At 32.9% G+C, this 23548-nt stretch overlaps 6 protein-coding genes across 6 annotated transcripts; 2 read left to right on the top strand and 4 right to left on the bottom strand.

Annotated features, from left to right (window-relative positions):
* Window positions 1–252: 252 nt before the first annotated feature.
* Window positions 253–2708, bottom strand: LOC107371517 (DNA topoisomerase 2-binding protein 1-A). Its single transcript, XM_015939626.3, has 3 exons — window positions 2370–2708; window positions 1565–2250; window positions 253–1501 (listed from the first exon to the last, which is right to left on the bottom strand). Exons 1-3 carry the CDS (start codon window positions 2503–2505, stop codon window positions 446–448), a joined length of 1878 nt encoding a protein of 625 aa, XP_015795112.2. The 5' UTR covers window positions 2506–2708; the 3' UTR covers window positions 253–445.
* Window positions 2709–3091: 383 nt separating this feature from the next.
* LOC107371520 (haloacid dehalogenase-like hydrolase domain-containing protein 2) lies at window positions 3092–4272 on the bottom strand. The gene is made up of 3 exons (XM_015939630.3): window positions 4159–4272; window positions 3538–4066; window positions 3092–3465 (listed from the first exon to the last, which is right to left on the bottom strand). The coding sequence occupies exons 1-3, from the start codon at window positions 4242–4244 to the stop codon at window positions 3289–3291; spliced, it is 792 nt and encodes a 263-aa protein (XP_015795116.2). The 5' UTR covers window positions 4245–4272; the 3' UTR covers window positions 3092–3288.
* Window positions 4273–5551: 1279 nt separating this feature from the next.
* On the top strand, window positions 5552–7393 carry LOC107371519 (putative glucosylceramidase 4). Its single transcript, XM_015939628.3, has 4 exons — window positions 5552–6092; window positions 6161–6330; window positions 6399–6805; window positions 6882–7393. The coding sequence occupies exons 1-4, from the start codon at window positions 5553–5555 to the stop codon at window positions 7328–7330; spliced, it is 1566 nt and encodes a 521-aa protein (XP_015795114.2). The 5' UTR covers window position 5552; the 3' UTR covers window positions 7331–7393.
* Window positions 7394–12234: 4841 nt separating this feature from the next.
* On the bottom strand, window positions 12235–14184 carry LOC107371518 (DNA topoisomerase 2-binding protein 1-A). Its single transcript, XM_025162684.2, has 2 exons — window positions 13517–14184; window positions 12235–13455 (listed from the first exon to the last, which is right to left on the bottom strand). The coding sequence occupies exons 1-2, from the start codon at window positions 14120–14122 to the stop codon at window positions 12400–12402; spliced, it is 1662 nt and encodes a 553-aa protein (XP_025018452.2). The 5' UTR covers window positions 14123–14184; the 3' UTR covers window positions 12235–12399.
* Window positions 14185–15710: 1526 nt separating this feature from the next.
* LOC107371804 (lysosomal acid glucosylceramidase) lies at window positions 15711–19114 on the top strand. Its single transcript, XM_015939966.3, has 4 exons — window positions 15711–16755; window positions 16928–17100; window positions 17890–18311; window positions 18420–19114. The coding sequence occupies exons 1-4, from the start codon at window positions 16168–16170 to the stop codon at window positions 18860–18862; spliced, it is 1626 nt and encodes a 541-aa protein (XP_015795452.2). The 5' UTR covers window positions 15711–16167; the 3' UTR covers window positions 18863–19114.
* A 1389-nt stretch (window positions 19115–20503) lies between these two features.
* DNAlig1 (DNA ligase 1) lies at window positions 20504–22781 on the bottom strand. The gene is made up of 3 exons (XM_015939268.3): window positions 21281–22781; window positions 21125–21207; window positions 20504–21059 (listed from the first exon to the last, which is right to left on the bottom strand). Exons 1-3 carry the CDS (start codon window positions 22773–22775, stop codon window positions 20526–20528), a joined length of 2112 nt encoding a protein of 703 aa, XP_015794754.2. The 5' UTR covers window positions 22776–22781; the 3' UTR covers window positions 20504–20525.
* Between the last annotated feature and the right edge of the window lie 767 nt (window positions 22782–23548).

Genomic DNA, 23548 nt, shown 5'->3' on the forward strand with positions numbered 1-23548 from the left:
TTCCTATTCGCTCATCTTTGTATCATATATTACATGTGAGATCACCAAAATTGTTCCAAGAATAAACATGACATCTAAGAATTATGGAACAGCCTGAAGTAGGAGTAATTTTGTTCATTATCAACAAGGTCGATTCACTATCTTCGTATTTTGAAAATGTGAGGAGTTAAGAGTTGATACATAATTATGGCATATGATATTATTACATATTATTATGGTATATGGAATAAACAATTTAATTTTCAATCATCATTGGATATATCTATCAAGTTTATTATTTACAAATTAACTTGATGAGGATTTTAGATTTCAGATTAATAGAAATAAAAAAATTTGTATTCATATTTTTGTACATAAACATTACAGAGTTGATGAGTATAAAGTTTAAAATTTGATATTGAGTTTTTATAAAAATATACAAATTCAAGTGCTAATTAGAAAAGACTCATTCGTTAGATGAATTTGCCCATTCAACAGGGATGCTAAGATTATTGCTCTCCCGTCTTTTTGGAATACTTTTAATCTTTAATTTGGCCGCAGCTGAAAATGAACCCATTCGGAAACCGCTTTTAACATTACTGTTACTACTCTTGGGATTATTTTTGTTGTTATTTTGGTTCAATTTTTCAACCAAATCAATTTCTTTAGTGAATTCATCTGCTCGTTTCAATGCTCTTGCATAAGCAACATCCTTAGCGTCATTGGCTGGTAAATCTTGCGTGGAACTAATTTGCTCTAAGAATTTTTCTAATTTATCGTCAAAGTATGGAGGACACAATTTCCCATTTTCTGCACATTCCACCACCCACTCTAAGGACACTTTAGATATACTTCGATATTTTTCTTCGTGTCGATTGAGATTATATGCATCACGAGAAGTCATATGAGGTCCAATAATAACATGCGTAACTGCAGATACAAGTTCGTTATAAACAATGCCTCCAAGACGAGAGATGAGTTTTTTTACATTTTGATGATAATTAGTGCCTAAGCCACAAAAACAAAAACTGAGTCCATCGAAAACAACAGTGGAAGGAATCGTTTTGGTGAAAACTAGTTTTTCAATTATGGTAAAAATATCCTTTTTGAGAGGAAGAACTGGCAAAGAATTGTCTTGAGTTGAAGTAGTACTGTTTTGACTACAACTTTGTAATTGTTTACGTTTTCTTTCCCTTTCTGCTCGTCTCAACTCATTCATAGCACTGTCGTCTCTTAAACAGTATTTTGGATCATCTTCCATTTGTGGAATCCCTTGAAGTTGTGATTTATTGATCCAGTCAATATTAACAATTTTTACGTCTGGGTCACTCATTGCAGCTTTATATTTGTCACCAGCTTTACTAGCTACAACTAAATGAGTAGTTTTGTTATTAGGATCAATTTGAGTTGATTGTGTATACTCAGTATCAGCATCATATTGGTTTAAAAGTAACCCGGAATGCCAGTTGCCTCCGTTTGTAACAACCATTTGTTTAATTTTTATTCTTTCACGTTGTTCAAACTGAAAAGAAGAAAAAGAAAGTCAGCTATAAAAGTAGAGAAACTTTAAATTTACAAAACTTACCCCTGATACACAAATATTCATCCCTGCGAATACAGGTAGAGTGAACTCTTGAGGGTCTAACTCTTTTATATCAAGAATATCTTCTCTCTTTTCCCAGCATCTAAATACCCATCCAGGACGCATCACAGGCTTGTTTGCTTTCCTAAAATGTTTTACTTTTTCGGTGTTCCAGTTTGTAGCGACAATGTGAGTTGTCTTTGCATATAGTGCTGGTTTAAAAATACCACCCATGGCACGAGTTTTACTCCTTATTTCAGAAACAACAGAATTATCTGAAATACCAGAGAATGTTAAAGATACTTTTTTCATACAAGTACTGGCGATGTGAGGATGCTTGAATGAAAGCAAGTCTTTAGGCTTTCTTGGATTTATTGAGAGCAAGGCAAAAGCTGAGAAAATTTTTAGACTCTTTTTGGATTTGAGAAGTGAAAACTCGCTAGATTCGAATGAATCCAAAACTAAAACAGGATTTTCTTGAAGCGAGATCATTTCATCAATTTCTGAGAAATCAATCCAGCGAGGATTAAACACCTCGCGTAAAAGCGAGTTGTAGGCTGATCGTAGTCCATCACAATCTTGTGATTTGAGGAAAAATATTTTAAACAAGCGGTCTTTTGCTGGATCTCCTGAAGTGTGAAACGTTTCCTCTACGCCAAAAGGTAAAGCACCTGGAAATGGTGTGGAGACTATCAATAAAAATCAGAATTAGTTTTATGAGCAACAAAAAAGTTAACATAGATTATGCGAGAGAAGGTATAAATTATCATTGAAAAATGGCTATCATATAAATTAAATGAATACTTACTTCCTCTGACGGGCAAGAATTCATTGGTCAATTGTGTTTCATCTTCTAACGTGACATCAGTACCATGATTATCCGATCTCGGTCTTTTGTTAGTTGATTTTCTTGGATGTCGTGAAGTGTTAAAAAAGTCATCCATACCAAAGGCAAGTCACCTGGAGATTGTGTAGAGACTTTTCAATAAAAACCAAATCAGTTTTAAGAGTAACAGAAAAGTTAACAAGGACTAGGTGAGAGGAGATATAAATTATGATTAAAACATGGTTGGGTATACTTTTTAAATTAAGTACATGTAAAATAATTAAAAACTTATTTGCAAACTGTCCTCAAGTTTGTTTATCAAAGACGGTTACCACTAACCGGTTACTCGTTCTATACTCGCAATAACCAAATAGCCGGTTAAGAGTAACCGTCTTCTTTCTAATTTACAGTTTTTAAAATTATCTTGAAAGATATTTAATGATTGGGAATCTTATTCAATTTGACTTCTCCAATCAAATAATTGCTCACACATGTTAAAAAAATAAACACTTATCAAATTCTCATTGTGTTACTTGTGCTTCAACTTAAATTCCTTTAATTTGTGTTCTTTACATATTTGTTGCTGGTTAACTTGTGTAAGCATTTATTAATGCTGATTTATCTAATTATTGATCCTGTATTTTTATTCACAAGTTTACTTATATTGCTTATAATCCCGATTTCTAACAATTATCAGTAGAATGCCCATTAAAAACATGTTTATCAATGATTGATTTAATTTATTGTACTTCAACTTTCAATCTCGAAATTACTTTCGCTTGCAATCAATACAATCACAGCTAAAGCGATTATAAATGTTTTAAGACATAATTCTTGGCAATTGTTGCAAATTTATCGAAAAAAAACTATAAAATTTGGTGGATTAAAATTGGAAGAACCATCACTTCACTTCATCAATTTGCTTCAGAATGTGATCAACTGCTTCGGCAATAGATGGAAAGACATGTTCTGGTTTGGGATTAATCTTTTCCTCATCACCAGAACGATATTTTCCTGTTTGCAATAAGATGCCATGGAATCCAGCAGACTGTGCACCTCGAATGTCTTCTCGAACATCCTAGTTAAGGTAAAGAAAAAAATGTATTAGATTATAATCAGGCTTGTTTTTTTTCTCATGGTGAAAACCTACATCTCCAATCATATAGCAATCTTCAGGTTTCAGGTCAAATGGTTTGATCGCATCAAGAAAAAACTTTTTCTCTGGCTTGCCAACAATAATTGGTTGACAATCAGTTGAATATTCAAGGGCAGCAATAAAGGCACCAGGACCAAGCGCAAGACCATCGTATTTTTTAAAATATCGTGATTTATGGATACCAATCAAAGGAACACCTCTCATTATACAACTGAAAGCATCGTTGAGTGATTGATAGTTAAAATGGCTTGGAGATAAACCAATCACCACAGAGTCAGCATCTTTAGGTTCAACATTTGTTTCAACAATATCCTGGAAATCTTCGATGGCTTTCTCGTCAATCATTAAAAAAGGCTTAGTTAAATTACATTGAATTAATAGATCGCCCGCTGCTGTTAATGAAGTGTGTATCTCATCAGGTTTGACATCAAAGCCCAATCTAACCAACCTTTCATGTAACAATCGACGACTTTCTTTGGTAGTGTTTGTTGCAAAACGGATTTTAACTCCTTTTTGACGAAGCCTAATTGAAAAGGAAACACAATAGTCTATAAAAATAACACAAACTGGAGCCAATAGCTCAAAATAAAACTAATTACAACGTGTTTACCTTACCTGTTAATAGCTTCGATCGCTCCAGGGATCACAAAGTCATCAATGTGAAGAGTTCCACTCAAATCAATTAAAACTCCTTTAACCATTTTTTAAAGTTGGTCGCGTAAAGAAACAAAAACAAAACAAAACAAGACTTTAGGTGACACAGTGACATCTATTATCCTACTTCAAGTTACCAGATTTGTCTCTACTTTGCGAGTTTACTTTGAATTAACAATAAATCTTATCGATCCTATTAATCCTATTAATCCTATTATTTCTATTGATTTTCACTGAATTTTCAGTCACATTCTATTGGAATCATGATAATCAAACACATTTTTAACATATATTTCATGTAAATTATGCTAATGATAGGCATCATGTTGAAGGGCGTTAGCTTTGCCTATGAGTTTACACAAGACGCAAGGTTTCCTCAACGTATCTTCAGTTTGATTTAGCTACATTCTAATCTTATAAATTTTTCCACCCCTAATTTGATTAAGCGCCATTAATAATAATTCATTATTGTTGATACCAAAAATGTCAGTAGAAACTAACTTTTAACGCTCTTTCAGCTGCGGCCACCAAAACGGCAACAACTTTAACTTGAATAGGTTCTTGAATATCAAAATGCTATTAAAAAATTTCTTCAATCGACAGTTTTCGATAAATCGAAGTGAAAGTTGAAACTTCGACTACCTTTAGTTCAATCATGGAAGCAGATTTTTTAATGGAACCAGTTTTGTTGATGTAACTTTTGATGATACTACAGATCAAATTTTCCCTTAAACCTTTCGCTTTCTGTGGCTGTAAAAGTTAAAGAGCTGAAAGTTATCAGGCACTTAGCAAAGATCGAACAGTTTTCTTGGATTTGGTCATTGGCCTCAAAACTTTGAGCATCAATATTACGAGAATAGTAATACCTACAATCATTAGATTTTATTATGGGCTATAATATGTTGAAATTTTAGATCATTCAAAATGATACAAAAAAGTTACAACATTGTCAGATTTGATAATTAAGGATATTCGTTATTCAATTATATTATTATGGTCCATAATAAAATTATTGACTACTCCTTAGTAACAATTCAATGATCAGCTTGATTATATCATGAATTAAGGAAAACTTCGTCTTTGGTTAAACCAATGGTGGCTGTGAGATGCTTAAAGCGACTTTTTGTCAATTTTGATTAAGCACAACGAGATCAACACTGCACATTGCTTCAAGGGGAAATTGAATCATATCATGATGATAAGCTAGTTACATGAACGCCCTTTGCGGTACTTGCCTAGTTGATTGTGTTGTCATGATCACTAGAATTTACGTCGATTAATTAAGGAGAATATAAATAAATTTTCTATTTAAATGAATAAAACGTTTAAAAATTGTTCTTTCCACTTGAAATATGATGTCAACTCAATTGATTGCCCTTTCACTAATTGCAATTTGTATAACTACCCTATCCTTAGCCTGTCAAGTTAGACAACACACTGAAGGCGAATCATTCGTCTGTGTTTGCAATGAAGCTTATTGTGATTCAATCAATACTGAACCTAATTCCTCGCCTGATCACTTAACCATATTTCAAACTGATAAATCATCTCATCGTTTTGCAAAAAGTCTAATCCATGTAAGTGATTTAATTTACGATTCTAATCAACTTGCTGATGTTCGTGTACAAATCAATACAACAGATCGTAAACAAAAAATTATTGGTTTTGGAGGGGCTTTCACTGATGCAGCTGGAATCAACCTTAACAAATTACCTGATAGTTTGGCTGATAAATTAATTGAAGATTATTTTGGTCCTAATGGCTTACAATATACAGTGTCTCGTGTTGTTATGGCAAGCAGTGATTTCTCAGATCGACCTTACTCTTATGATGATGTTGAAAACGATTTCGAGTTGAAAAATTTTTCCTTAACACATGATGATCACCAATATAAAGTGAGTAATTTTTATTCCAACTGTTCTGTTCAATAATTTAATCTAGCTGCTAATTTTTGCTTTTCTAGATAAAATACATTAAAAAAGCTTTCAATTGGACTTCTCAGCTCAAGCTTTTCGCCTCATCGTGGTCATCTCCTAAATGGCTGAAAACCAATGGAGAAATCAATGGTCTTGGTATTTTAAAAGGTGATCCTGGAAGCATCTATTGGAAAACCTATGCAAATTATTTTGTGAAGTAGGTTTAGTTAAAATTATCTGTTTATATTTTTATAATTTAAATGTTAATTGTTCTTCTTGGATCAGATTTTTTCAAGCTTATGAAGCCCTTGGTATTGACTTTTGGGGACTTACACCTGGAAATGAACCCAGTGTTGGCTTTATTCCTTTTTTGAAGCTTCCTTCTTTGGGCTTTTCGGGTGCCATGATGGCAGAATTCATCAAAAGAGATTTGGGTCCAGCTTTAAAAGCAGCCGGTTACGATAAAAATAAGCTCAAATTGATGGTACTTGACGACAATATTCCCTATCTTATGAATTTTGTTTGGCCGATCCTCAGTGATCCTGAAGTGAATCAATACGTTTCTGGAGTTGCTTATCATTGGTACGCTCAATCTATGCATGAAGCTTTAACTCAATTTCATTCAATGTATCCTGAATATTTTATACTTTCAAGTGAAGCTTGTGAAGGATTCAGAGCCAATGAAAAGGCCTGTAAGTCTTGATTTTTATTATCGATCAACACCAAACTGACGATTCTCATTTAACACATTTGTCTTGTATTTCACAGTGACTATTGGAAACTGGACTCGAGCTGAAAATGTAGTAGCTGATGTAATTGAAGGTCTCAACAATTGGTCAAGTGGTTGGGTGGATTGGAATCTTGTTCTTGACGAAACTGGTGGACCCAATTGGCTTCAAAATGCGGCTGATGCATTTATATTTATTAATAACACTTCACCAGAATATTATAAACAACCAATGTTTTATTCATTTGGTCATTTTAGCAAATTTATTCAGCCTGGATCGATTCGTCTCGGCCATACGATCATCGAAGGAGAAGTCGACGCAAATATAAAAATGACTACATTTCTGAGTCCATCTAATGATTTGATTTTTACTTTCCTAAATCGAAATCAAAAACCTATTGAACTATCGATTAGTGGTTTAGTCGATAGACCATTTACTTTTACATTCGGACCTAGATCAATTACAACAATAATAAAACCATTGAAATGAAAAACTGAAAATGTATTGCGATATTTCTTTATTTCAATTTAAAAAATGACCTTTTATACTGTGTGTTATGATTCTGTTTTCTTAGTATTTTAAATTATATGTTTATTCATTAAAGATTCAAGAATTTTCGTCGGAATAACAGCGAAACCAACTAAAAATCTTCAAGAATAGCAAGGTTGAATGATACGTGTAACGTTAGTTTGTATCGCAAGATCATATTGTAATCTTCAAGAATCCAATTTAGTTTGACTAATCTCGGATATATTAAATTAGTTAACTGTATATCTTTAAACATTTAAAAACAAATTGAATTAGCTTAGAAATTATCAAGATTAGTTTGGAAGATAAAAAAACATTGAAAATGCTACAAATTATTCCTGACTCTGAAGAACCAGAACAATACAACACTGGAACCAGTGTCAAACCAGGATTTGGGTTATTTAAAGGACGGTTAGGTTCTTACATTGGGTTTTAAATTGCTTAAATTGTTACTTTTTAGCTCTAAATCAAACTAGATTTAGGATTTGATCAATCAAGTGTGAAATTCATGTTTACCCACACAAACAGTCTAATTGATCAACAATGGCTTTGATGCCTCCTAACTTATTGGGATTAATTTTTACCTCAAATTGGCGAACAATACTTTTTGTCTTTATCTCGACCCCACTTGTTGAATCCTATTGAAAGTTAAGGCTAAAGGACTCTTATCGATTAAATTTGTAGCATGGAAACTTTGCTTTCGAATCAATTGAAGGTTGAATAGAAGGTAAGTCAAAAATTAAATGAATAAATAATCATAGCCATCATCATGAACCCCATTAATCATCTTAATCGGTGGTCACATTTATGACCTTAATCATCATATTTGCAAAGTAGGAGTAGCAAGTAACAAGGAAATTAACCAGATAAAGGCAATAATAAATAAGGCACTTTACTTGTACATTCGGATGGCTAAAGGCCGGGTCACTGCTTGATGACGAGCTAGTGAAATGGCAGCAAGAATAAAATGGAGACGTTTACGGTTGTTAAAAAAAGACATAATTGACACAATTATCACATTTAAACACAAATTCACACAAAAACAAATGAACAAAAACGGCTAAAAATGAATCGTTGTTCCAAATTGAGACTCTAGAAAAACTGATTTGATCATAGAACTCGTTGTACTGATGTAACTTTTGATAGCCAACTAGAAAATGTACTTATTTTGAGAAATAGAACTTTTCTTTTTCTGCAAAACATATTAGTTCGATTTTCAGTTAAATCGATCGGTCTCTGTGAACGACAAAGTTAGCGAGCTGAAACGTGTTATTTGTCTATAAATATTGTTAGTTCATATCTTGGACTGAATAAATTTAACAGTTTAATAACAGTTCTCTTGATTTTGGCCATTAGTATTAAAACTCTGAGCCTTAATATTTCGAGAATGGCATCACCTACAATCATTATTCTTAACACAATTTAATTCTTAACTAATTACTAATCCAACAAAATCAAATAACTTTCCATTAACGCATTTGGTTCATAATATTTGGCTTTTTAATGTGCTAGCAACAACCTATTTAACAAAACAAACTCATAATAACACACATCTTGGTAAATAAAGCACTTTTCTGGTTTCACTTACAAATGAAGTGCAAAAAGTAATGCAAAAGACTCGAAGGTTTGAGTTATGAGCTGTGACTTTATGGGTTTTGTAGGGACATAAAAATTGCATCTATTGGTACTATTCAATAGCTCATCCGATGGATAGTTTTCTAGAAAATCGAGGTCGAAGTTGAAACTTCGATCGCTGTTTGTGCAGCTATGGAACAAGATTTTGTCACGAAACGTATTTTACTGGTGTATCTTTTGGTGCTCAACAAGAAAATGTACTAATTTTGCCAAATAAAGCTTTTCTTTTTCGAATAAACAGATAAGTTCGATTTTCAGTTAAATCGATCACTTTGCGTCACTGTTAGAGTTAGAGAGCTAAAACTTATTGTGGGTCAACAAAAATGACTGGTACACATCATGTAGTGGATAGTTTTACCAATTTATAAAAAGTTCTCTTGATATTCGCCATTAGACTTAAAACTTTGAACATCGATATTTAGAGAATGGCATCAACTACAATCATCATTTGTTCACCAATGCCATTCTTTACTAATTACTTATTCATTCCAATCAAATAACTTTCCATTGTGCATTTGGTTCATGATATTTGGGCTTTAAATGCACGCTTAACAACTTATTTAACAAAACAAACTCATATTAACACATATCTTGGTGAATAAACCATTTTTCTGGTTTCACTTACAAATAAAGTGCAACAAGTAATGCAAAAGACTCGAACGTTTGAGTTATGAGCTGCGACTTTGAGGGTTATGTAGAGACATAAAAACTGCATCTATTGGTACCATTAAATAACTCATCCGATGGACAGTTCTCTAGAAAATCGAGGTCGAAGTTGAAACTTCGATCGCTGTTTGTGCAGCTATGGAACAAGATTTTGTCACGAAACTTATTTTGCTGGTGTATCCTTTAATTATCAACTAGAAAGTGAGCTCATTTTGTAAAATAAAACCTTTTCTTTTTCTGTAAAACACGATAGTTCGATATTCAGTTGAATCGATCACTTTGCTTGACCGTTAGAGTTAGAGAGATGAAACTTATTATGCGTGCATAAATATTGTTGGTTCATATCAGGACTTTAATAATTTTATCAATTTAGCGACAGTTTTCTTGATTTCGACCAGTGGTCTTAAAAGTTTGAGGCTCAATATTTCGAAGATAGTAGTACCTACAGTCGTCATACTTTCATCAAATATTAGACTTCATTATGGGCTATGATGTGTACAAATATTGAATTATATAAAACCCAATAAAAGTCAGAGTTAATATGAGTTTGTTTTGTTAAATAAGTTGTTAAGCGTGCATTTAAAGCCCAAATATCATGAACCAAATGCACTAATGGAAAGTTATTTGATTGGAATGAATTAGTAATTAGTAAAGAATTAAATTGAAGAACAAATGATGATTGTAGGTGATGCCATTCTCTAAATATCGATGTTCAAAGTTTTAAGTCTTATGGCGAATATTAGGAGAACTCTTTATAATTTGGTAAAACTATTCAGTGCATGATGTGCACCAATCAATTTTGCGTACAAATACGTATGTTATAGCACTCAAGCTCTAACGGTCACGCAAAGTGATCGATTTAACTGAAAATCGAACTAACGTGTTTACAGAAAAAGGAAAGTCTTATTTTACAAAATAAGATCACTTTCTAGTTGGTTGTTTAAAGTCTAATCAGTGGCATAAGTTTCATGCAAAAATCTTGTTCCATAACTGCACAAAGAGCCATCGAAGTTTCAACTTCGACCTCGATTTTCTAGAAAACTGTCCATTGGATGAGGCATTTAATAGTACCAACAGATGCAGTTTTTATGTCTCTACAAAACCCTCAAAGTCGCAACTCATAACTTAAATTTTCGAGTCTTTTGCATTACTTTTTGCACTTCATTTGTAAGTGAAACCAGAAAAATGGTTTATTCACCGAGATATGTGTTTGTTTTGTTAAATAAGTTGTTGGGCGTGCATTTAAAGCCCAAATATCATGAACCAAATGCGCTAAAGGAAAGTTATTTGGTTAAATTGAATAAGTAATTAGTAAAGAATTGCATTGGGCAACGAATGATGATTCTAGTTGATGCCATTCTCTAAATATCGATGCTCAAAGTTTTAAGTCTAATGGCGAATATCAAGAGAACTCTTTATAATTTGGTAAAACTATTCAGTGCGTGATGTGTACCTGCAATTTTAATGGACCGACAATAAGTTTTAGCTCTCTAACTCTAACGGTAACGCAAAGTGATCGATTTAACTGAAAATCAAACTTAGCCGTGCTACAGAAAAAGGAAAGCTTTATTTTACAAAATAAGACCATTTTCTGGTTAGTTATTCAAAGATAAAATCAGTGGCATAAGTTTCCTGGCAAAATCTTGTTCCATAGCTGCCTAAACAGCGATCGAAGTTTCAACTTCGACCTCGATTTTCTAGAGAACTGTCCATCGGATGAGTTATTTAATGGTACCAATAGATGCAGTTTTTATGTATCTACAAAACCCACAAAGTCGCAACTCATAACTCAAACGTTCGAGTCTTTTGCATTACTTTTTGCACTTCATTTGTAAGTGAAACCAGAAAAATGGTTTATTTACCAAGATGTGTGTTATTATGAGTTTGTTTTGTTAAATAGGTTGTTGCTAGCACATTAAAAAGCCAAATATTATGAAACAAATGCGCTAATGGAAAGTTATTTGATTGTGTTGGATTAGTAATTAGTTAAGAATTAAATTTGTTTAAGAATAATGATTGTAAATGATGCCATTCTCGAAATATCAATGTTCAAAATTTTAAGTCTAATGACCAAAATCAAGAGAACTGTTATTAAACTGTTAAATTTATTCAGTCCAAGATGTGAACTAACAATATTTATAGACAAATAACACGTTTCAGCTCGCTAACTTTGTCGTTCACAGAGACCGATCGATTTAACTGAAAATCGAACTAATATGTTTTGCAGAAAAAGAAAAGTTCTATTTCTCAAAATAAGTACATTTTCTAGTTGGCTATCAAAAGTTACATCAGTACAACGAGTTCTATGATCAAATCTGCTTCCGTAGTTGCATAAAAAGCGATCGAGGTTGCAATTTCGACTTCGATCTCTCCAAAACTGTTCATCAGAGAAACTTTAAAACCTTGCAAAATGTCCCTACAAACCAACAGAGTCTAAATTTGTAACAAATTTATTTTTACTAGTTTTTGCCCATTTGTACCACTCTTAACTTTATTTTAATTTACCACAAAAATTTTAGTTAACAAACAGTCATATACAAAATCAAAACAAAGTCCCAAGATGATTGCATTTGCAATAGCTATTTATTTATAAATTAACTTGATTAGATCTTTGCGACGATCTTAAATCAAAAGAAACAAAAAGATACATATTTTTGTACACAGACATTACAGCATTGATGAGTATAAAGTTTAAAAATATACAAATTCAAGTACTAATTAGAAAAGACTCATTCGTTAGATGAATTTGCCCATTCAACAGGGATGCTAAGATTATTGCTCTCCCGTCTTTTTGGAATACTTTTAATCTTTAATTTGGCCGCAGCTGAAAAGGAACCCATTCGGAAACCGCTTTTAACATTACTGTTACTACTCTTGGGATTCTTTGCGTTGTTATTTTGGTTCAATTTTTCAACCAAATCAATTTCTTTAGTGAATTCATCTGCTCGTTTCAAAGCTCTTGCATAAGCAACATCCTTAGCGTCATTGGCTGGTAAATCTTGCGTTGAACTAATTTGCTCTAAGAATTTTTCTAATTTATCGTCAAAGTATGGAGGACACAATTTTCCATTTTCTGCACATTCAACAACCCACTCTAAAGACACTTTAGATATACTTCGATATTTTTCTTCGTGTCGATTGAGATTATATGCATCACGAGAAGTCATATGAGGTCCAATAATAACATGCGTAACGGCAGATACAAGTTCGTTATAAACAATGCCTCCAAGACGAGAGATGAGTTTTTTTACATTTTGATGATAATTAGTGCCTAAGCCACAAAAACAAAAACTGAGTCCATCGAAAACAACAGTGGAAGGAATCTTATTGGTGAAGACCAGTTTTTCAATTATGGTGAAAATATCCTTTTTGAGAGGAAGAACTGGCAAAGAATTGTCTTGAGTTGAAGTAGTACTGTTTTGACTACAACTTTGCAATTGTTTACGTTTTCTTTCCCTTTCTGCTCGTTTCAACTCATTCACAGCATTGTCGTCCCTTAAACAATATTTTGGATGATCTTCCATTTGAGGAATCCCTTGGAGTTGTGATTTATTGATCCAGTCAATATTAACTATTTTTACGTCTGGGTCACTCATTGCAGCTTTATATTTGTCACCAGCTTTACTAGCTACAACCAAATGAGTAGTTTTGTTACTAGGATCAATTTGAGTTGATTGTGTATACTCAGTATCAGCATCGTATTGGTTCAAAAGTAACCCGGAATGCCAGTTGCCTCCGTTTGTAACAACCATTTGTTTAATTTTTATTCTTTCACGTTGTTCAAACTGAAAAGAAGAAAAAAAGTCAGCTATAAAAGTAGAGAAACTTTAAATTTTTGCAACTTACCCCTGATACACAAATATTCATCCCTGCAAATACAGGTAGAGTGAACTCTTGAGGGTCTAACTCTTTTATATCAAGAATATCTTCTCTCTTTTCCCAGCATCTAAATACCCATCCAGGACGCATCACAGGCTTGTTTGCTTTCCTAAAATGTTTCACTTTTTCGGTGTTCCAGTTTGTAGCAACAATGTGAGTTGTCTTTGCATATAGTGCTGGTTTAAAAATACCACCCATGGCACGAGTTTTACTCCTAATTTCCGAAACAACAGAATGATCTGAAATACCAGAGAATGTTAAAGATACTTTTTTCATACAAGTACTGGCGATGTGAGGATGCTTGAATGAAAGCAAGTCTTTAGGCTTTCTTGGATTTATTGAGAGCAAGGCAAAAGCTGAGAAAATTTTTAGACTCTTTTTGGATTTGAGAAGTGAAAACTCGCTAGATTCGAATGAATCCAAAACTAAAACAGGATTTTCTTGAAGCGAGATCATTTCATCGATTTCTGAGAAATCAATCCAGCGAGGATTAAACACCTCGCGTAAAAGTGAGTTGTAGGCTGATCGTAGTCCATCACAGTCTTGTGATTTGAGGAAAAAAATCTCGAACATGACAATAGACTCTAATCACATTTAAATCCAAACGATCAAAAAACATGGTTCACAAATACATTTATAAATAAACAAAACTGGATTTAACACATGTGAGATTGTTTTGGTTAACAACTAAAATTATATTTGGCGGCTAACTCAAATTTTAAATAATCTTAATAAAATTTAAATCTCAATAATAATTTTTCAACCACCATATCAGCCATAACATTGAAAAAAGCGTTAAAATAAATGTAGAATAATAAAAGTAGGAATTTTTAATTGAAGCTAACATCTTAACCATCTAAAAATCTTTAAGAATAACCAAGTTGAATGATACTATCGAAGTAGTATCGCAAGATTATCCCACAGTCTTCAAGAATCCAATTTAATTTGACTCATCTCGGATATATTAAATTAGTTAACTGTATATCTTTAAACATTTAAAAACAAATTGAATTAGCTTATAAATTATCAAGATGAGTTTTGAAGGTAAAAAAACATTGAAAATGCTACAAATTATTCCTGACTCTGAAGAACCAGAACAATACAACACTGGAACCAGTGTCAAACCAGGATTTGGGTTATTTAAAGGACGGTTAGGTTCTTACATTGGGTTTTAAATTGCCCAAGTTGTTACTTTTTAGCTCTAAATCAAACTAGATTTAGGATTTGATCAATCAAGTGTGAAATTCATGTTTACCAACACAAACAGTCTAATTGATCAACAATGGCTTTGATGCCTCCTAACTTATTGGGATTAATTTTTACCTCAAATTGGCGAACAATACTTTTTGTCTTTATCTCGACCCCACTTGTTGAATCCTATTGAAAGTTAAGGCTAAAGGACTCTTATCGATTAAATTTGTAACATGGAAACTTTGCTTTCGAATCAATTGAAGGTTGAATAGAAGGTAAGTCAAAAATTAAATGAATAAATAATCATTACCATCATCATGAACTGGAGAGACGCATTAATCACCTTAATCGGTGGTTTCCATATTGATTATAGACTTAATGAGACTATTACTTAAATTGGAAGAATCCCGAAATTCAAATGTCTAAACACAGACAGATAATGCTGGGAAAAGTCAAATGTAATCACCATATCAACTGAGGAGTAAAGCAAACAAATGAAATTATGAGTTAACGAGTTAAAGGTAAGATCGTTTCTTGAGATGTTTTCATGTTTAAAATAATAAAAATGAAAAATTTGATTCCAATAATTTTCTTTGCATTTCACTTTCAATCAATAAACTATTGGTAATCAATCTTGCAATATCAGATAATGGATTGATCATGAATATAATAATGTAGTTCAAAAAAGGGTTGCAAATTTCAACTTTAATGTAAGTAAAAAAAAGTTATCATCATAATCAGTCTAGTTTAATGTTGACTTGGTTGTTCAATGTTTGCATGATAAAGATCAGCTGAAGTTTATTGTTTTCATTTTTGACACCAATTATTATTAATCAATGCTGAACTAGATTGGAAGGGAGAGAAAGAGAAAGATGAAAATCTGATGATCGTTTTCATAGAAACATGAATTGAACACTTGAAATATCAATATTTTTTTATTTCCATCTTTCTCTCTCTCTCGCTCTTCTTCTCCCTTCATAAAGATCTCTTTATAAACTTCTCTCTTCCGTTACTCACCCTCATTTTCATCTCAATTTGATTTAATTCTGAGTTTTTCCCGATTAAAATTGGTTATTGTTACGGTAAACAGTTTACTCTATTAATTGTCAAGTGAAACATTGTCCAATGTTACCAAACTTGCTTATTGTTGATACCAGTACATTACAAACGCAAAACCCAACCGCTATCTTCAGTGTAAATATTTATTAAGAGTGATCTTTTTAGTTATCATTTCATTCGTTTACAATTGTTACCCTTTAAGTTTAGTTGCTTTTACCTTTGAGTAATCCTTGTCTAGACATAACCAGACAAGACAAAAGATTGAGTCAAAGTTCAACCCAAAACGGTTACAGAAATTAATTTATTTACAAGATTTGTTAGAAGATAAGAAAAGAAAACGTGAGAAAAGAAGAAACAAAGAATAAAAAATGAATCATTCGACTGGTTTACAAGTGTTAACATTGACTGTTATGCTACTCTTTGTTACCTTAATCCATGGTAATGATGATCACTGTGTTAAAGAATATTTTGACCAAAATTCATTTGTTTGTGTGTGCAATATCAGTGTTTGTCCCAACATCGAACCAGCAACTCCAGTTTCAAAGGGTTACATTGACTCATGGGAATCTTCGCGAGATCAGTATCGTTTCCATCGGACACAATTGTCTATCAATGACTTGACTCGTCCACTCGAGTCTAATATGCTTCAAAAGTTGACTTTACCATACAAAAAGTTACGGATTCAGATAAACATTGATGACCAAAGGCAAACCATTCATGGTTTCGGTGGAGCTATAACAGATGCAACTGGATTAAACTTGCTTAATTTACCTGTTAATTTGTCCGACTCTATTATGAGTAACTATTTTTCAAAGAATGGTCTCGACTATTCAGTTACTCGCGTCCCAATTGGAGGAACTGATTTCTCGACTCGCATTTACACCTATGCTGATGACCAACCAGATGACTTTGAGCTTGAACATTTTGCTCTTGAGCCCGAAGACAAACTTTTAAAGGTAAATCAAATCAAATCGTTATAATTGAAAACAAAACATTAAATTGCTCCTTCACATGATATCGCAACTTTCAATTCAGCGATACTATCACAATAACAGATATAACATGTCGTTAATACATTAGATATGATTGATAAGATAGTTAATATGGGAATTTCTCCTGTTTATTCAGATTCCTTTAATCAAACAAGCCTTGAAACTAAAGGAAGGTAACCTTAAACTATTGGGAAGTGCCTGGTCACCACCGGGTTGGATGAAGACCAATAACAATATTACTGGAAGTGGGTTTCTCAAAGGATCACCGGGAGGACCTTATTACAAAGCTTGGGCTAAATACTATGTCAAGTAAGAATCTAATTTAAATTTTACTCTATTTGCATACACAGTAATCTATTGACTTGCCGATCATTATCTTTTTCTCGCAATTAAAATTGATTCTAACCCTTTTATCAGGTTAATTTATTCCTGTAATACTTTTCCTTGAAACTAAAAATGAATTATGCAACGAGAAAGTTGAATCATATGATGATGGTGATACACATTTCGTTCTGATTTGTAGCTATTGGTTCTTGATCATGAATAATTTGCACTTGTTGTTTTCAGGTCATCCATGTAACATTTTACATTATTGATCATTAACTGGCAAACCCAGAAACATTTGTAATTGACCTAAAACTAGGCTAGGGAAGACTCGTTCAACAATAGAGACACAAAGAGGAATTTTTTTTCAATTAGTTCATGAATATGTGATGTTATTTCATGAGGAATCAAAAGGAAGCTACAAGATAAAATCAGAAATTTAGGTCATTGGCAGTGTTGAATGTTTACTTTTAAATTTGATCAATTCATTGCTACCTCGTGTGTTTAATAGTTTATAAATGCAATGATAATTTATTTTACCATTTTTTGTTCAATAACTTCAATGCACTGAACAAACTTCCATCTTGTTGCTGACGCTAATCATTAACAAATGTTTGCTTATTATGAACTTATTATTATAAATCAACTTATTTACAATTCAGTAATATTCCAAGATTAACAATGTTTTTGTTAATTTGTTTACTTTCCATTCTTATTATTAACAGTAATGTTTTAATTTTCCCGTGAATAATTTTTTAACTTTGTTACTTTCAGGTTTTTGGAGGCTTATGCTAAAGAGGGTATTGATTTCTGGGGTATAACTACCCAAAACGAACCGACTCAGGCAATTGTTCATCAAGAATTTTTCTACAACTGCCTTGGCCTAACTCCACAACAGTTACGTGACTTTGTTAAACTTGATCTTGGTCCTGTCCTACGTGATGCTGGCTACGGAACTGATAAACTTCAAGTTCTTCTTCATGACGATATAAGAGACTTTCTTCCCAGCTATACAGAGGCCGTTTTAAATGATACCGAAGCTGCCTCGTATGTTACTGGTATTGGTTACCATTGGTACAAAAATGGTCTTGAAGATTTTTACGAGAATCTCAATTTAGTTCACAGCAATTTCCCAAATCATTTCCTTTTCTCTACGGAAGCTTGTGAAGGTTTTGCCCGATTTAGCACTGAAAGAGGTAAACCCAATTAAAATTCCTTATTTCCTTATTAAGTTGCTTTTTGAATAAGTCTTGTGTTTAACATTAATATGTAAAAACATTTATCATCATCTTTATATTTATCAGCTCAACTTGGTAACTGGACTCGTGCTGAAACTTATGCCGTCGATATCATTGAGGACTTGAATAGATTCACAACTGGATGGTTGGACTGGAATCTTGCTCTTAATACGCAAGGAGGTCCTTCATGGGCGGAAAATTGGACTGATGGTTTGATACTTGTGGATGCCAGTAAAGCTACTTATTATCGTAACCCAATGTTTTATTCATTGGGACATTTCTCAAAGTTTATTCCGCCTAATTCAGTCTATATTGGCCATGAAGTTCAAGGTGATTCTCAAGGCGTTTATGTGGCAGCTTTTATTGACCCATCAGATCAAATGGTGATGGTTATCCTTAATACAAATGATAGTCCTGTTGATCTTATTATTGAAAAATTTACCTCAGTCTCAGTTCCAATTGCCATGGATGCTCATTCAATTAGAACACTAATCACTCCTCGAATCTAAGCTTAGGAAGTATATTAACGAACAAAAAAGTAACAATAATTATTTTCATTATCATTATCATGATTAATACATACTAAAACCTAAACAAAAATTCATACAACCTGAAATGTATTTATAAATGGAGAAACGTTCAAATTGAATGGCAATTGATCTAATCAATTACAAACAATTTTTATCTCACTGTATTTCTTTCAAATTATTTTAAAAATAATAAAATAATAAATAAAGAGCACTAATTAAATGTCCCATTAACCTTAATGTTTCAATCATTATTTAACCCTTTCAGTTATGCTATGCAATAATACATTATGCATGTAATTCAAAATTCATGACCAATGACAAGCATATCTTCATTATTAGCTCCAATCGATTATCAATCATTTCAATGTCCATCAGTGACTCTGAAAATTCTGATAGTTTTACTCTATTCTAATTTCATAGGAAATTTTTTTTTCAAACTCAATGATGCTAATTATGATCAATTGAATGGCACTGACTTGATTATGCTTCATGGTAAAGATGAGCGATATCCATTTTTAGTAAGTGTGGCAAAGAGTAAGTTATACTCTTTGAATTAAGTTACTTAAAAAATTTTAGCTCTAATCAGCTTAAGCTGCTTAGCTCACTTCGGCTCAACTTATAAATAGCTTAGTTTCACTGTTTTTCGTATCTAGTCACGATTAATGTTTACATGTTTTCACGTCAATTTTTCATAAATAAAATGTTCGGCATCATTTTTTGTTTATATTTTACTGGTGTTGGTGCCCACAATTTAGCCGCAAATAAACCAACGAAAGCGTCAAATAGTGTAACCCCTACATCTTTAGCTGTCGATGGAGATCCGTATACCTGTTACCGGTCATCAGACGACACATTAAATTTTTTTCAAGTTTCTTTTGGACGAATGCATCTAATTAGCTCCGTGCAAATTTCCATGGTAGAAGAAAAGGTTGAAATCTACAAAAGACTTTCCCCCGGAATCCCCGAAGTCTGGATAACAATTACCAATGGTCATCACACTCGTCAATGTGGTCCCTTTCTGAAGTTTCCCAGGACTTTTATGAATTTTACATGCGATCCACCATTGGAAGGTACGACCCTAGAGATACATATGATTTCGAAAAGAACGAATAAAATGTATCTGTGTGAAGTTAATGTTGAATCTCCAGAAGTTGAGTTGATCAATTTAAATTCAACTCACAGTCCACTTCAGATCCTTCCAGAAAAGTCTCAGTCATCATCGGAATTCACTCCAAGAAGCTTAGATGATGGAATATTCACTTTTTGTATTTATATTTTAGTGACTGCCCTTTTGCTTTTTACCATCATAGGAAATTTTATCATAATTTTAAGACGCTGATATTGTATTGTTTCATCGATAATTTTGTACATTAAATTATTTTTACACTGAAGACAACTTAATTTTATTTAATTTACAAAAATATTTTGCTTGGTGATATTGAAGAAGATAGGTGAATCACTGTATTCCGTAATGGTAACCTTTACTTGTCTTGATTGAACAAGTCGATAGTGCCATTGAACCTGTGCTTTGATAATTCAGAATTGACTAGCAAAAAAGCGCGCTAACAAAATTTAATTACCAGACCTGACCAGAAATGATTGACATGAAAATCCAGAATATTAAGATTGTTCGAAAATCAGTTTATTTATCATCAATATCCATTTCATCATCACTGTCATGAGTTTTTGTTTGATTTTTGATTTGTTCTTGATTATTATACATATCTACAACTTGCATAGCTGAAGTTGCTTCTTCTGCTTTTTTATCATCTCTGATTCTTATGAAGCGAGGGAAACGCAGGGATATTCCTTTTTCAGATTCCAAAGAACCGAAAGCTGCTCGATGAACAGGAGAAATCGATAAATCAGCGCATTTAACTTCCCATACTTGAACTGCATCGAACCAAACGTCAGGTTTAATTGACGGGTCAAAGTTATAGTATGATTTAGGTCTTTCAATGATCAACTCTTTGAACAATTCAAACTGCTTTTCTAAATCTTCATCTTTGAAACCCGTACCGAGTTTACATATAGACTGGAACTCTTCCTTTTCCTCATCATAACAAGCTAATAAGTAACCACCATAGGCACCAGTTCTTTTGCCTTTGCCAATATAAGCTCCGATGACAACAAGATCAAGCGTATCACCAACTCCTTCAAGATAATCTTTTTTGATCTGTTAAAGAAAACATAAAATTATAAAAGGATAAATCGAGCTAAATGATAAAAATAAAAACATACCTTAAGCCAGCTTCGAGATCGTTTAGCAATTTCATAAGTGGCATCAACATCTAATGTTTTCACCATTAACCCTTCGCATTTTGCTGAAATAGTGAATAGAGAATAAAAATAAAATAATTAGGCTAGAAAGATAGTGATGATAATGAATAAAACTACCTTTGATTGATTCGTCCAAAAATTCTTGAATCTCATCAGTAGTTTCAACATCTCGAGACACGGCGCGCATAAATTTTCCTTTAATTTCATTGAAACTTTGATAAAGATGATTCCTTCGCTCACTGAAACTTTTAGTCACCAAAGATTCTCCATTTAAATAAAGGAGATCAAAAGCAAATAAACAAACATGAACTTTTATGTCTTCTTCTGCGGCATCTTTCCTCTTTCTAGTACTTAATACTTGAAAAGGTAAAATCTGTTGCTCTTGCGAATCCCAAGCAACTGCCTCTGAATCAATAATACAAGTTTTAACATCAGGTTTGATGACATCTTTCATTCTCGAGATTATATCTGGATATTTGGACGTGTTGTCCTCTTGATTTCTGCTGAAAATACGAACTTCTCCATTTTCTAGTAAATGTATTTGAGCTCTTTCACCATCATATTTGAACTCACAAGTGAATTTCGCTTGATTGAAACGACGTAAGACTTCATCTACACCTTTTGTAGGATGAGCCAACATAGGCTTTAATGGAATACCAGGAACTAACTGACATTTCTCTTCCAGAGACTCCCATCCGTGTTCTAAGAGAACGTTTATTATCTGTTCATAATTCGGACACCGGCAATAAACAGTTTTTAAAATTTGCGTGACTTCATCAACTTTAGCTTTAAAAGAATCCGTTCCTCTTTTAGCTTTGGTATCTCCTAAAACAATACTCTGAGCTAAAGCTGAAAGTAAAGACTGTTCAGCTAATCCTATCCGTAATTTACCAGCTAGAGATCTAACTAGATATCTAGCCTCACAATCTCTACAAGCAACAATTAGAGATTGGATTTTATCTGTCTTTTTTTGCGCTGAACTTTGTCCAGAATATTGAGCAATTTCACGGAAACTTTTGAAGACACCTTGGACGGTTAATCTCGGAGGTCTAAACAGTAAACTCTGTGTTGTCCGACTGTCCTCAGCTACAAGACCTAGATCACCTTTCTTCTTGATATCAGCCTTAATTTGATCAACTCTTCTTCCCGTAGCATTGGCCAAAGCTTTCATGATGATTGTCTCCCCAATTCCCAATTCAAGGCCCTCATAAGCAGGCCCCAGTTTGTTTAGGCACAAATAGATTGAAGGTAAAAGATCATCAGGACTCTTGCTTTTAACAGACCATAAATAATTAGCTAAGATTTCAATCATCTTAAGTCTTGATGACACCTCTTCGATAGCCTTTAGAGTTAAAGTGAAATAGATGAACGGCGTTTTCTCGCTATCTTTCCATGAAGCATCCTTCAAAACATCATAGTTGCTTTTAGCAGGATTGTACTCAACAGTACCATTTGCTCCATTTGTTTTCTTATTAGGCACTTCTTCCTCTCTTTTTCGTTTAAGTGACATGGTAGTAGACATTGATGAGATGAGAAACACACGTAAATTACGATTTAAAAATAAACAATTGTTATGAAAGTACGAGGTTATTTTAAAACAGCTTTTAATCATTAAACTCAAAAACTATGAGATTTTCGCGCTTTTACCTCACAAAACATGCAGCGATTCATCGATTGACTCAATACTATCGAGAAAACCATATTTACACATATTTATCAAGATTATCATAATAAGATTCTTAATTCTTTACTCTTTGGTAAATTAAACGTGCATTTTTTATTGAGTTTTTGATTTATATATCTTCTGAATATGATTACCTGTCGAGTATTTAACAATATAAGGCCTTATGGAGGTATAGTGAGCCGGGTAAACTTTTCTTCTTCATTTAAAGACACCACCGAGCCATCTGATAAAGATTTAAAAGACCAACTCGATATGAAAGAGGCCAAAGAAAAATATTGGGAATATCATCAAAAAGGTTTTGGGAAGGTTTATTCAATCAAACCAATAAAAGTCAAATGCAATACTGGAAAAATTTATCTATGGTGTTCTTGTGGATACTCCAAAAATCAGGTATGTTATAATAAACTTATCAGCATAGATCTTCTCTTTTCTTAATATTAATCTAGTGAAAAAGTACTTGATAGGAAAATGATACTATTGATTATTCTCATCTTTTTTTCTCAACTTTCAGCCCTTTTGTGACGGAACTCATAGAGTACAACATCATCAAATAAAAATGAAACCTATTCCTTTCGAGTGCAAAGAAACAAAGGATTATTGGTTTTGTAACTGTAAACAAACAAAGCACCGGCCGTTTTGTGATGGAACTCATCGTGAATTAAAAGTTGAGGAGGTTCATCCAACCATTAGACATTAAAGGA

This window comes from Tetranychus urticae, chromosome 3 (assembly GCF_039701765.1).
Source record: "Tetranychus urticae isolate SD_2017Ah chromosome 3, NJAU_TeUrti_SD_1.0, whole genome shotgun sequence".
In the NCBI taxonomy this organism is placed as follows: Eukaryota; Metazoa; Arthropoda; class Arachnida; order Trombidiformes; family Tetranychidae; genus Tetranychus; species Tetranychus urticae.

Coding starts and splice junctions, on each gene's coding strand:
- LOC107371520 (XM_015939630.3), bottom strand. CDS start 4,244: ATGGTTAAAGGAGTTTTAATTGATTTGAGTGGAACTCTTCACATTGAT. Junction 4,067..4,158: donor GCGATCGAAGCTATTAACAG/GTAAGGTAAACA, acceptor CTTTTCAATTAG/GCTTCGTCAAAAAGGAGTTA. Junction 3,466..3,537: donor ATTGCTATATGATTGGAGAT/GTAGGTTTTCAC, acceptor TACCTTAACTAG/GATGTTCGAGAAGACATTCG.
- LOC107371804 (XM_015939966.3), top strand. CDS start 16,168: ATGAATCATTCGACTGGTTTACAAGTGTTAACATTGACTGTTATGCTA. Junction 16,756..16,927: donor CCGAAGACAAACTTTTAAAG/GTAAATCAAATC, acceptor CTGTTTATTCAG/ATTCCTTTAATCAAACAAGC. Junction 17,101..17,889: donor TGGGCTAAATACTATGTCAA/GTAAGAATCTAA, acceptor TGTTACTTTCAG/GTTTTTGGAGGCTTATGCTA.
- DNAlig1 (XM_015939268.3), bottom strand. CDS start 22,775: ATGATTAAAAGCTGTTTTAAAATAACCTCGTACTTTCATAACAATTGT. Junction 21,208..21,280: donor TTTGGACGAATCAATCAAAG/GTAGTTTTATTC, acceptor TCACTATTTCAG/CAAAATGCGAAGGGTTAATG. Junction 21,060..21,124: donor GATCTCGAAGCTGGCTTAAG/GTATGTTTTTAT, acceptor TTTCTTTAACAG/ATCAAAAAAGATTATCTTGA.
- LOC107371518 (XM_025162684.2), bottom strand. CDS start 14,122: ATGTTCGAGATTTTTTTCCTCAAATCACAAGACTGTGATGGACTACGA. Junction 13,456..13,516: donor TGAATATTTGTGTATCAGGG/GTAAGTTGCAAA, acceptor TCTTCTTTTCAG/TTTGAACAACGTGAAAGAAT.
- LOC107371519 (XM_015939628.3), top strand. CDS start 5,553: ATGTCAACTCAATTGATTGCCCTTTCACTAATTGCAATTTGTATAACT. Junction 6,093..6,160: donor ATGATGATCACCAATATAAA/GTGAGTAATTTT, acceptor TTGCTTTTCTAG/ATAAAATACATTAAAAAAGC. Junction 6,806..6,881: donor CAGAGCCAATGAAAAGGCCT/GTAAGTCTTGAT, acceptor TGTATTTCACAG/TGACTATTGGAAACTGGACT.
- LOC107371517 (XM_015939626.3), bottom strand. CDS start 2,505: ATGGATGACTTTTTTAACACTTCACGACATCCAAGAAAATCAACTAAC. Junction 2,251..2,369: donor ATTCTTGCCCGTCAGAGGAA/GTAAGTATTCAT, acceptor TTTTATTGATAG/TCTCCACACCATTTCCAGGT. Junction 1,502..1,564: donor TGAATATTTGTGTATCAGGG/GTAAGTTTTGTA, acceptor TCTTCTTTTCAG/TTTGAACAACGTGAAAGAAT.